The 14325-nt window shown below is 30.5% G+C and overlaps 1 protein-coding gene across 1 annotated transcript; it reads left to right on the forward strand.

Annotated features, from left to right (window-relative positions):
* The first annotated feature begins 2652 nt into the window (after positions 1 to 2652).
* Positions 2653 to 7905, forward strand: LOC114381189 (short-chain dehydrogenase TIC 32, chloroplastic-like). The gene is made up of 8 exons (XM_028340382.1): positions 2653 to 2910; positions 5073 to 5304; positions 5523 to 5602; positions 5926 to 6079; positions 6434 to 6512; positions 7121 to 7205; positions 7307 to 7353; positions 7499 to 7905. The coding sequence occupies exons 1-8, from the start codon at positions 2790 to 2792 to the stop codon at positions 7670 to 7672; spliced, it is 972 nt and encodes a 323-aa protein (XP_028196183.1). The 5' UTR covers positions 2653 to 2789; the 3' UTR covers positions 7673 to 7905.
* Positions 7906 to 14325: the final 6420 nt, after the last annotated feature.

The raw sequence follows: 14325 nt of genomic DNA on the forward strand, positions 1-14325 counted from the left end.
ACCAATTAGCTTTCAAATCTCTGTTTTTTCTTTTTTATCGATGAATAGCTTCTCTCTTTACCTACCATGAAATGATCCGAATATGACGCTAGCATATTTTGTATTTAACGAATATAAAAAAAAAATATAAGGCATTGGTGAAACGAGTTTAAGTGAGGTGATGTTATTCACTCAAATGGTGACTTAATGACTAGGTGATTGATATTATTTTTAAAATATTGTCACTATTAATTTCAAAAAGTATTTTCGTTCACATTACAAATGTGTATATCGTTTTTGTCCTTTATTGTTGAAAGTCACCATGACCAGTTTTGTGTGCTAAAATTTTGGAATATTAATTATTTAGGTGATTCAATTATGATAAGCGGATCGATTGGTACTTTTGAGAACTATTCTTGAAAAAAATGTTCTTTATTTGGGGCTGATAGTTTTATACTTTTATTGCTTTTGCGCTATTAAAACTACTAATTTTATGCTATGTAGTCATGAATAATTGATCAAAGCTTCTTTTGACATTATTAATATTTTAAATATTTTTTAGTATATTGCTTTTTCGCTAATGTATTCTTAACATTTAGATCAAAAATTTTCTGGTTTGTCATTCTTATCACGTGACTTTTGTATAATAGTTAATCTCTTTAATTATATATCTTAGTCACAAAATAAGTTTTGGATTATAATATGGGTTAAGCCTATATATTCTATATTAAATTAATATATGTAGTGAACTTGCCAAAGTGTGTCATTTTATGTCAATTGTGTATTTTATATTGTCCCATTGTAAAGTTTTTGTTTAAATATGGCAAGCTGTAAAATTTTATTAGGCAGTCCTTGAGGCAATTAGAAATTGTATCATCGATCTGTTGTAATTTATGTTTAATTGAAATGTAATTTTTATTATTATTATTACGTGAATTTATGCTTCATTTGACAAATTAATAGTTTTTTTTTTAGAAAGTCGTCAAAACTGAATTGAACCACAATTATTATTTTTTATCTTTGGTTCTGATAGTTTTTTCTTTCTCAAAACTGATCCAGATTCTTCCACGAAAACCCAGGAGAAAGAGTTTGAGGGAAGCTGGCGAATAACTAGATAATATCTCTGTCATAACTTAGGTTGATATATTGCGTAGGTTTAAAAACAACCCAAAACATTGTCAACCAAAATTAGTTTTGTATTGTAATCAAATTTTATGACAATACAAAGAGAGGATCTCCATGGATATGTGGTGGTCCATTTACACACTAACCAGAAAAGATTGAGAAAAGAAAAAACAAAGAGAGAGAGAACCATCTGCGTTGTCCCTAGCTTCAGTATGGGATCTGGTACGTTTTGTGGTGCTGCATTGTATTATAAATCAAATTATTCATATTTAATATATTTTAATAAGATATTTATATTATATTAATTTTAATTTATGTGAACAAAATATTAAATAATTTTGAATTAAATTAATATAAAATTCTATCTATATAATCTATGTGAAGGAACTTTTTATTTAACGTGAATTTTAAAAAAATATTTTCTAGTTAAAATTTATAAAATAATATAATACTGATGAAACTTATACTTATATAATTTTATCACTCTCTACATATAATATTAATTTTATTCACCATTAACTACAAGAATGGATTCTTTTACTATTATATTTGGGGTTCATTGATAATTAAATGTATGAATTGAAAATATGAGTAAATAAATGAGTAAATTATATTAACATATGTCGTCAAATCTTGCGGAAAGTTCTTCCATTTTGCATAAGTAAATAAATGAATAAATGAGTAAATATAAGTAAATTTTGTCGACCACATATTTTTTCCATTTTGTTATTCAATAATAGGAAAGTTTCGTTTTTTTTTTCCTATGTTATCTTCTAATTAAAATAAAAATCGTTAAATACATTATTTTTCCACATATAAGTCTTTTAATATCATGTAAGTCTTTTAAGAAATTGGTGCAAACATTGAAAAAGCAAAAGAGTTGTATGCAATTCTGGAAGAGTTGGTAAAATTTGCCCTAAATAAACTGCTGAAGGATTTTGTTTTGTATATCTGATTCGGTTAGAATTGATCGGGCAACAATGGAAGCTTCCGAGTTCTGTTACTAATAAGTATTAAAAAAAACAGAGATACAGAGACGTAAGAACAAACAGATTCATCATGTGTCGCTGACGTTGTTGCCGAACTAAATTTTGCAGTGCTTTGAGAATCGTAATTCGTAAATATGTTGAGGCGCTTCACGTGGGTTCCATTCCAAATATTCACACAGCGTCATGGGTCCCATAATTTTCGTGTGTAAGATAAAAAAAAATACTAGTTGTTGATTATTAGTTTGGTCGTTGAGGGAATTTAATTATCAACCAGCTCTTCACCGGTGAGAATTTAATACACCCAATCTTTGGTACAAATTAATTAAGGGAATTTACAATTTTAATAATATGTGTTCTTAGGTTATGGTTATTGATTAAAAAATTAAAATAAAAAATATAATATCAAGATGATAAGAAAATATAAAAGAATTATAAATAATATAATTTTGTGTATTTCAATAAAAGAATACTTATTAGTATTTATCTTTTTATAATTACACTTCCCCACCTCATTGCTAACTCCGTAGGTCCCACGCTACACCTTCTAGCTCTTCTCTCTCATCCCACATTCACCGATGTAGTAGTAATCTTTGCTTCCCCAACATATATATATATCGTGATTGTTTCAGCCCAAAAAGGAAATTAAACTTTGAGCTTTGAACACAGATTTGGTTATTGTCTATTTGTGTGCTCAGTATGGTGGGAATCTTTTCGTTGGTTACAGGAAGACCGGGATCTAGTGGATTCGGATCTTCCTCAACTGCTGAACAGGTTACTGAAGGAATTGATGCCAGCAACCTCACTGCAATCATCACAGGTCTGTTTTTTGTATTTTGAATTACTATTATTCCTTGCTTTTGACTTGGTTTCATAGTACACACAAGCCTTCGGTGAATACATTTTATTTGTTCCTGTTATTCATGTTATTCAAAGTTAAACCTTAAGAGTATATTTAGATGGAAAAATTTAAAATTTTGAGAAATTTTAAATTTTAAAAATTTTAAATACTTTAATTAAAATTCATTTATTTTAAAAAATTTATATTTGAATAAAAAAAGTTAAAATTATGAGGGTGAAAAAAATAAATAAAAAAAAATATGATTGGTGTGCTAGTTATACATATTTTTCTACGTTCAAACTCGATCGATGTTTCACATGTTTCTTGAAAAAGACATTCAAAAAGAATTTCAATTTGTTACCTTTAAAAGGAAATTGAAATTCCAGAATTTAATTGTTTAAAATTCTGTTTTAAAATTTCAAAATTTTAAATTTTAAAAAAAAAACATCTAAACAATTAATTTTAAATTTAAAAAATTTAAATTTTCTTAATTTCCTCGATTAAAATCCTCAATCCAAACGTATTCTAGTGTATCAAGATTTTTAATACTGACCGTAATTTTGGGGGCAACGTCGAGGTTTGAGTAAAGATACGTGTAACCGCTGAACACCCGTGTCTTCGGTTCTCCTGGTTTTGTTTGTGTTTTTGGGGTCCATCCTGTGAGTGAAATTGGGCACCAACATGTGAGTTATAATGGCAATCACTGCTTGAGGCGGTGATTATGGACCTTATTACTCTGCATGATCCATAAAAAATATCTTTTTTTGTGTGGCACTGGATGCTTGATGGTGGTTTTCTTTATATATATAAAATCCCCAGTTCTGCATCTTGCTTTTCCATTTGTAGCAATGTTTTTAAGTTTGCAGATGTTTCTGATGATTTAATTTATTTGTTATGACGACTAGTTGAATCTTGCTACTCATGCTTGCTTGGTCTCGTTATCATCCCTATTGCATTTAGTTTTGTTAGTTTTCGTTATTTTTTGTCTAAGTCTTTAAAAATTAAAAAAAATATGATATTTTTTATAATTATTTATGATAACACTTTTTTAAATTAAACAAATAATTTTCTTTTTTTACAGTAAACAATTGATATATATCTTCCATTCAATTTTAAAATAACTTTGATTCTGTTTTTGCATGCCTCTAAGTTTTGCACTATACATTTTTTTTATCTTTGTCTTCCATCTATCAAATTACTAATTACATCTATTACTTTATCTCTCAACACTTTTTATCTCTTCCTCTAACAGGGAGTAGGCGCACTCAGTAGAGATGTCAAAAGGATCATAATCAGTTTTGAAAATATATTGTTTTTTTTATGTATTTAAAACTTAGTTAAGATCCATCAGTCTCTAATTTAAATATTCTTTCCAAAAATCAAATGATGAAATAAGATTGAATTATTTGGGTTATTTGAATTTGATCTTTAACAAAAATAATTTTTAATAAAATTTTATTTACTTTTAAGTCGATCTCTCGATTAGTTAAGATCTTTTTTTTTAATAAACTAAAAGATTAAGACAAAAAAAAATATTTTTTTCAAAAATGTTATTGATCATTTTTTATCCTTGATTATTTTATCATTTTTTTCTTTATATTGTTCTATTATTTTTTATTTAATGCCTTTGCTACAAAAGATGTCTTGAGTAGTTATATATCCAGTAGGAGTGAAGACTAAAGAGAAGGAAAGCGAAACTCTCCTACCAGAGAGGCTGTAGTTTTGGTGAAGTTTGCCTTGGATCTACTTCTTCGATCCTAAACTCAATATCACTAATTTAATATTAGTCTTTCTCGGATTAAATAGTTATTAAATACTTGGCATTATCTCAGGTCGGGGGCAGGTGGTGTTAAAGGAGACAGGTAAAGAAGAAATTGAGTAAGAAACAATGTAGACACTAGATAGTACAATCGAATTCAATTAAGGTTATTAAGTAGTAAACACTTTTAGATGAGAATCAGCACAAAACATAAATAAAGATGGATAGTTGGATTGAAGATTGAGAATGATGTATATCCTCCAATTGTGTGTGATCTAACAATTTTTTTTTATAGGCAAATATTAATTATTAGTAGGAAATCGAACTCCCATTTTTTGTCCCTTTAACTACTAAATTCACCTTATGTTATGTCCAAATGCAGGAGGAGCCAGTGGCATAGGGTTGGAGACAGCACGTGTTCTGGCAATTCGAAAGGCCCATGTCATAATTGCTGCCAGAAACATGGAGTCTGCAAAGGAAGCGAAACAACTCATACTTGAGGAAGACGAGTCAGCTCGTGTGGACATAATGAAGCTCGACCTATGCTCAGTGAAGTCTGTCGGAACCTTTGTGGACAACTTCATTGCTCTTGGTGTTCCTCTTAACATCTTAATGTGCTTTCTTTAACCCTCTCCCTCTCTCTCTCTCTCTCTCTCTCTCTCTCTCTCTCATTCTCAATGTGGGTTCATTTCATTTAAAGATCCAATTGAATTACTTTGTCCCCATTTCCCGTATCCCCTGAGACATGTGATAGAGAAAAACTAGTACTAACAAGAAAAAAATAATGTGTTCAAAAGTTGCTACTAATGACATTGTTGATCTTTGGTTTCAGAAACAACGCGGGAGTCATGTTCTGCCCTTATCAGCAAACGGAAGATGGGATTGAGATGCAGTTTGCAACCAATCATCTTGGTAGTTTGAAGTGTCTCAGCACTACTCGTGCATATCATTGTTTATAGTTTAGGAGAAATACTAATAACATAGTACTAACAGTTTTAATACACTTTTTTAACCACACTCATTACTATTAATAAAATTGATTAGATATGACAAACTTTTATAAGTTTCACTTTATATTTAATTAATTTTTCTTATAAGTTTCTAGATTTCAATGAATTTTAACTAATAATAAAATATGTACTAAATACAAATGCTCTCGCATTAACAAGTGTTTTATTAGCACTTCTCATAAGTCTAATACTTGTTGTATTCTTCTCTCGCTTTTCACTTCTCAGGTCATTTTCTCTTGACGAAACTTCTTCTTGACAAGATGAAACAAACCGCAAAAGACACTGGAATTGAGGGCAGGATCATAAATCTTTCATCAATTGCTCATGTCTACACTTACGAAGAAGGAATTCGATTTGATAACATCAATGATGAAGATGGGTACGTATGTTACACTTTGAATCCTCTCCCACTCTCTTTTGGTGAAGAAACTACTACTACATGGTCTAAAAGCAACTAATCTTGACAATTTCTAAGTGAAACGTAAAAAAGAGTTAATATTTTTAGGAGTTGTTTAATTTACCTTAATTAAAAATAAGATCAAGTATCCGATTTTTACTTAAAATAAGTTAGATAACTCTAATAATTTATCTTATAACTTAGATAAGTCGGGTCCCCATCATGTAATAAGTTCCGCTAGCTCCTTCTTCAGCTTGGAAACGTGTAATGTGACTGATGCAGATAGCTATAGCTTTACAATCTCTTTTTTTTTCCAATATTGCTATAATTTTCCAGATACTCTGACAAGAAGGCCTATGGACAGTCCAAGTTAGCCAACATATTACACACAAACGAGCTTTCTCGTCGCTTACAGGTGAAACTACTAATGCTTCAACAACCTTTTTATTTATTTTGTTTATTTACAAAGCAAAACATAGAGTAAACTATAATAAAATAAATGTGTGAGAGTGAGAGAGATAATGACAATTTGTTGTAATGTGTGTTCTTTTAGCAGTTATTTAATTTATACCTGTCTATCTAAATGGAATTCTAGCTCTGAATTTACATTTTACACCATGCATGTTAACAAGCAAGAGAATCTTTTCTTAAAGATACCATGAAAATTGACTATTGAGCACGTTTCCTTCCCACCCTGTTCCCCAATAGAAAAATAACGCATCAAAAAGAAGGAAAAAAAAATAACAATTACAAGAGAGAACGTTACCACTTTTAATTGTGAGTTCCGCCGTAGATAAATGAGAAAACTGATTTCCTTCGTATTTAGGGTCTTGTAATTAGCATCTTAAGGTTAGTAGTTGAAAGGATTAATAAATAAAAAGTTTTTTCTTACTAAAAATAATGGTAAGAGTAAATTGATAATTATTTTAAATAAAACTTTTCATGTTCATTTTATTTTTATTTTTAATCAGTATCTTTATCATTTATAGATTCATTGTGCATTTATTAATTTAATTTATACAGGCAGAAGGTGTTAACATCACGGCCAACTCAGTCCACCCAGGGGTGATAATGACTCCTCTCATGAGACACTCTTCTTTACTTATGAGTAAGTGATTTGTCCAAAAATACGTACAAATAATACTATACATTTAATGTTCTTTTCATTACTTACTTGTCTAAGCCAATAATAATATACATTTCAAGCAGATTTTCTGAAGATGTTTACCTTTTTCGCATGGAAGAACATCCCTCAGGTATATATTCAATTAAATTGTCTTCCTCCTTGTAGCTAAGATTCCAATACATCTGCAAAATGTTGCATTTGATTGAGAGTGCTAAAAAATAGAGTCACCAATAATAATAATAATTAATTTATATTTTCTAATTTTGACCAAGCAGGGAGCAGCCACAACGTGCTATGTCGCTCTACACCCAAGCTTGAAAGGGGTAACGGGGAAGTACTTTCGGGATTGTAATGAGTGTCAACCAAGTACACATGCTTCAAACGAACTCTTAGGAAGGAAACTGTGGGATTTTAGCAACAAGATGATTAATTCACTTTCAAAAGCTTGATTGATTGCACTATAGTATTAATTAGTGCCAAAGCCTCGTCTTCCTCATATATATCAGTGTATCAAAACTCGTTAATTATGCTTAATATACCCATCCACCCTACAGTTATAATCATAAGTTCTATATATGAGGGAGGATATATCATTATTTCTCATATGATTCGTGGTTATCGATCCTTGACTCCATTTGTATTTTGTACGCGTAATATAGAGGTCTTATTTATGTATCGGACATGTATAGCATTTAATTTAAATTAAAATTAAGGCGAAAAAAATATATTCACATGATGTTTTAGTAAATAGTTTGATTAGGTTAGATTTTGAGAATCTAAAAGAATCATAAAATAAATTTGGTTACGAGACTATATAACTGTTAACTAGTTGAAGTTTTAATGCACTAGCGTTAACTTCTGAAATCATAATGGATATAAATTAAAGAATTCAGTATCGTTTATTGGATTTACAAAGGCAAAGGTAAAGAAGCAATGGGTAAATTTACAATGGGCAATAAACTGAACCAATTGAAAGTTAAAAAAAACGAGACTTGATTCATAATTAATTTATTGAATTTAATAAGTCGAATCGAGTTTGAGTTAAAAATATATATATCAATTCTTATCAAGTCACGTTAAGGTTATTTCAGTTAGACTTGATTCATTTGGAATTCTAAACGCATCATAAAATTTATATTTTAAGAATCTGCTGTATTTTAAAATAATTATTGTTTAAACAACTATACTGTATACAAATATTTAGAGAGTAATTTAATCTTTTAATTTTTTTTAAAAAATAAATTCATTTAATCATATTATTCCACTAATCTTTTTTATTTTACTTTATTAAAAATATTTTAAAACTTTAATTATATGGATAACTAATTATTTCTTAATTAGCTTTTTTAAGTCCGTCTTTGATTTTCATCCTAAAACTTGTTGATGTTACATCCATTCCGCCTTCGACTCGGTCCGAAGTTACACAGAGTAACTTCTAAGATTCACGTAATTTACACGAATTTAAAGTGAATAAAGCCTAAATGATTGTTTTGGTCCTTAAATATCTAAATTAATCATAATTTAACTTTTAAAAAAATTAATTTAATTACTAAATATATAAAATGTGTGACAAATATATCATAAGACACGATGATCCTCTAAATTATTACGGGATTACATTACTTTTTAAGGATTAAAATAATTATTTATCTCAAAATTAAATTAACACAGTAAATTGTAAATAATCCAATATAAAACTTTTTAAATGCAAATACTATTTGACAATGTTCACGTAAATAAATTTGATTCCACAAAGAATAGGAAGTTTTAATTGCATCTATTTCTATAAATTGGTTTAATCATGCTCCCATAGGCCCACAACTGTTACTACGCAAGCAGAAGCAGCTACAATTAGGGCTGCAAAGATTGGTGGAACGATAACATCGATGTGGGACTTGGTGAAAAGATGAGCAGGGAAACACGGTGTCTCCTCCAACGGAACTCTAACTCTAACAAGGGACCCATCACTCTTGCATTTCTCAGAGGAAGATATGGCGGAGACAAAAGCCACCTCTGTGGAGAGTGAAGCCACTGCCACCGTAAACGTCATTACCATAATCCAAGTGGCAGCATAGATTAGTAGAGGCCATGAACGGATGAAATTAGAGAGCCACAAAAACATGCTCGCTCTGGGTCCTAAGATAGGTAGGAGTTGATGAAAATGAAATCATGCATTGATGTTTTGGGCTTCACACAGCACAAACTTATAGGTCCAATTGTAAGTGTAATAAAAAAATTAATGATCATACATGTTATTGTTAGGAGAGTGATGCGATTTTTTTAATGAAGTGATTGGTTATATCTTTTGGCAAAAAAATTGTATTATTCATAATTTATAGAATAAATATTTTTTTAAACATTTGATTGGATACTGATTAGCAAGATCCATCCATATCTTTTGCATTTTAATTAAACTGAGGAAATGGTTCGAGTATGTGTGGGTAGAGCAAAACAACCTAATAAAACCTACTTTTTGAGGTGTGGGGTTGTTGGAGTTTTGGGTGGGGGTTGATGGGCGAATGAGGTAGGTTGAACTCTCTGGCCTCTAGGGAATGGCTTGTGTTTGTGGGTTGTTGTGAGGCCTAGAATTATTGACATGCTTTGTGGGTTCGGTTTAGCATGTTAGGCTTGAAACTGGAGAGCCACTCCATGACATCATTGACATCAAATCTTACACTCCTCAAAGGGTGGTTGGGGAAATAGTAGCTGCCTAATAATAATATTAGTATATGTTTTCTAAACAACAAGAAATGTTAACAACGTACAAGCATGCATGCATGAGTAAATTTCTAACAAGATAATGCCATTTGACCAATATGGAACTCCCTTAACAGCAAGAAATGTCAACAAGATACAGTAATTTACGAGAATTTTTTCCCAGAATCTATTATGCGTGCTCTTACAGAGCAACATTAAATTCACTCGCCCAAAAGAAAACTGCCGAATGAGATTTAGTAGTATGCGTTTGGTTTCATCATGATGGATTCCTTGTTAAAATACTAGTTAATCTAATTTTAGGTAAGTTTTCATATGTTGGATTTTATATTGAAAAATCAATTTTGAGTTCAAAATTAAATCTAACTTGAAATGACTTTAGTTAAATTTTGTGTTAGATAAAAAAAATTATATAAATTTTATTACAAAATTATTTTTATAATAAAAACATTTAATAAATCATATAGTTAACATAGAATTATAATGTGTTTGGATTCACACCAATAAAAAAAATTATTTAACTTTTCATGATAAAAGTAAAACAATGGGTGAATTAGTTTAAACTTAAAAAATAACTTTAAAATAAATATGTTTTTTTAAGAAATAGATAGGATTTGTTTCTTAAAAAAAAATATTTTTTTAAGTAACAATAATTTAGACAAACACACTAGAAAATAGAAAGTTGTTTATTTTATTAAAATAAATTTTTATTTCAACAAATAAGTTTAAACAAAATGATCTAATAAATAGTTATTCTACTTTATCATAGTATTATATAGGTTATCCAAACACACTATACCAACAAGTCGTTGGTTCACATAACATTAAACTCTGGAACCTTAAGACTTTGGATTTAAATTTTGAAGAAAAAAACATGAATGAAAGAAGCGATTTCACTAAAAATATAGGTGATTATTTTAGTAGCTAGATCCCACTTTTTTAAAAACATTTCTTTAATATTCATTATTTTTTTATTAGTATATCATATTATCGAACATATTTATTTTTTCTTTTTTTTTCTCTTTATTAATATCAAATAAGTTTCTAGATGTCGAAAATTCATTCTACATAAGTAATTTGCAAAAGGAAGAATATCCAATCCAATAGAATAAATGGTCCTCTTTATGAAAAAAATTGTCATCAAATACTTAGACATATAGTCAGTACTATATTATTATTATTCTTTTTTTTAGAGGAATATTATTCTTATTCTTATAGTATACCCAAAATCAATTCTCTTTTGAATTACCATATCCAATCAACCTGACCATACAACAGAAAAATTAGTTGACATGCTGCTAAACGATAGTTAATTATATATTTATATTGACATTAATAAATAGTGATTCTGTGGGTCTGCACCCTCGGCTCAGCTAGCCATCAGCTAGCTCATGCCGAAACTTTAGAACATACTCCCCTTGCATTAGTGATTCTGCACCTTCTTCAGCTCTCTCACGCCGAAATTTCGTAACATATTTCCTTGGCATTGATGATTCTGCACCATCAGCTCTCTCATCCCGAAACTTTGGGACGTATTTCCCTAGCATTGGTAGGTGGGCACCTTCAGCTCTCTCACACTGTGGTTAATTTATACGTGGAAACCTTTTTGGAGGGTCATTACCATAGATTATGTTCTCCTAATCCGAACCTACCGTGGATTGTCTTGTGGAGACAAAGCACAGGTTGATGCTTTGCATGGGGCAAGGTGTGAAAACATGTCATATTATGGGGTATATGCTAGATAAAAAAAGCGGGACACATAAGGATTGGATTCAACAAGAGAGATTTGATCAATCATATTCAGCGGTTGAAGCGTCTCAAAGTCAAAAGAGGAGATGTACTGGCTGCAATTAATTATTTGCAAGGAAAAGGTGACAACAATGCTATTTTTTTGCAAGATACATGGTTACAGAGGATGGTAAGTTGATAAATTTATTTTGGGCAGATGGGACTAGTAGAACTGACTTCCAATGCTTTGGAAATGTACTTGCTTTTGATGCAACCTACAAAAAAAATAGTACAAAAGCTTATGGTAATCTTCAGGTAGAAATCATCATATGAAAACAGTGATATTTGGTGCTGCTATTGTATCAGATGAAACAACTGAAACTTAAGAGTGGGTGTTGAATGCTTTATTGGATTGTATGTGCAAGAAGCAAACAAAAGCTATAACAACTGATGAAGATAAAGCAATGAGGGAGGCAATGAAAAAGGTTTTTCCGAACACAACTCATAGGCTTTGTGCCTGGCACCTACAAAAAAAATGCATCTAACAATGTGAAGAATAAAAAATTTCATGAAGATTTCCAAACAGTCATGTATGGTAATTTTTAGCCGAAGAAGTTTGAAGTTTTTTGGAAGCACATTGTTAAGAAGCACAAACTTGAAGGAAATAGTTGGGTTGCCTAAACATATAAGAAGAAGCGAACGTGGGCAACTGCTTATCTTAGGGACACATTTTTTGCACATTTAAGGACAACTTCAGTGTGAGGGGGTGAACTCTTTTTTGAAAATATATGTAAAAAGGAAGGATTCAATTGTTGAGCTGTTGTTTAACTTTGAGAAGTCCTTAAGAGATTTTTGGTACAATGAGTTGCTTTTAGATTTTTAGCTTTTTTATACCGAACCTTACATAAATACTTCATTGCCTACGAATGAGCGGGAGGCTGCAAAGTTATACACACAGGATGTTTATGATTTGGTTAAGTAGATTGTCAATGCCGAAGGGATAAATGTGATAAATAGATGTCAAGTAGGGGGCAAGGTTACTTTCAAGGTGGACAAATTTAGTGAGCGGCTTAGTCAACATTTTGTTAAGTATGACGAAGTTGAATCCAAATTTTAGTGTGACTGTATGATGTTTGAGTCCTCTGGTATTCCATGCTCGCACATTATGTGGGCGATGCGTCTTGAGCACATCCACGCATTCCCCTCAAGCTTGATTTGTAAGCAATGGTTGAAGGATACGAAGAGTTCTTTTTTAGTTGTTATGTTTCTTCTTAAACCGATCCTGACATGATCAAAATAGGTGGTTTTGGGGCTCTATCAGGTGGTTGTAACAAATTGTGTGAACTAGGTTCGAAAGATGTTGATAACTTCAAGTTTGTAAGGGATGAATTATGTAAGTTGACTGAAAGGTTGCAGAAACGAGTGGATTTGGGTGGTGATCCTGTTAGGCATTCTAGTGGTATGGTAGATGATATGAAGAATCCTAATGTGATTAAGACAAAAGGTGCACCCCGAAAAAAGAAACAGAAAAAGTCTCGACAATGTTCCAACTGTGAGGAGACTTGACAATGTGCAATGACTTATCCTTTGTTAAATTATATATGAAAGACGACCTAAGTTGCGGTGAAGATTTTAACGTCAATGATCCTTCTGTTAATAACACTGAAGGGGCTAACGTAAGTTTCAGTCAAGATGTAGCACTAGTTGGTCGTATTGAGATGCCTAATGCAGTGCCGAAAAAAGTAAGCGTGTTGACCTTATTGGATTATGTTTTGTTTAATTGAATGCATGTGATACTAACATGAGTAATAATTTGACCTATGTTTCCAGGCAGACAATGATACAGAAAAAAGAGAAGTAACCCAAAATTTAAAAAACGGAAGTTGGTACGTGTATAGTATATGTTTTGTATGGACAAATTTATAATTATTTTTAACTACTTATGTTGCTTACTATTTGTAGGCCATGGATGAACAATCCATCTACTTTGGAACACAAATCAGATGTTGTAAGTATATTATCGAACATGAATTTGTTAAACTTTTATTTTGACGAACAGAGAGGAATATTGTTTCTAACCCAAAAATCATTTTGTGGCAACCAATAACGCGTTGTAACCCATTTCTTCACATTTTTCTAGCACTTCATAGCACAATCTTCCACCCTTAAATCCCGCATATGTTTTAAACCCTCTTCTTGTAATGAAACATTAGTGGTAGACAATAATATCATACCATAGATATACTTTGCCTCTTTGAAACCTTTGTTAGCAACCATCTTCAATTTGTCGAGCCCTTGTTCTTTTTGAAGAGGACGTCCAAGACATTCACCAATACCTTCTATATATAAAAAATATTAATCAGGGTCTTAAAGTATAAGTCTTTACAAAAATTAAAGTAAAACTATTTTTATTTTCTAGTATGATTTTCACAGTAAATATTTTTTAATTTTAGTTTTTTAACCAATATCCTAAAATATGGGTTAAAAAATCCTTTAAAAAATTTCAATTAATAGATATTCAAACATTTATTTTAATTTTATCATGTAACAAATAATGATATTTTAAAAGATTTAATAATTTTTATTGAAATTAGGAGAGAGAATAAGAATATTTTAGTAAGACTGTCCCTAATAAATATTATTTTTTTTTAAGTATTTA

This window comes from Glycine soja, chromosome 13 (genome assembly GCF_004193775.1).
Source record: "Glycine soja cultivar W05 chromosome 13, ASM419377v2, whole genome shotgun sequence".
Lineage (NCBI taxonomy): Eukaryota > Viridiplantae > Streptophyta > Magnoliopsida > Fabales > Fabaceae > Glycine > Glycine soja.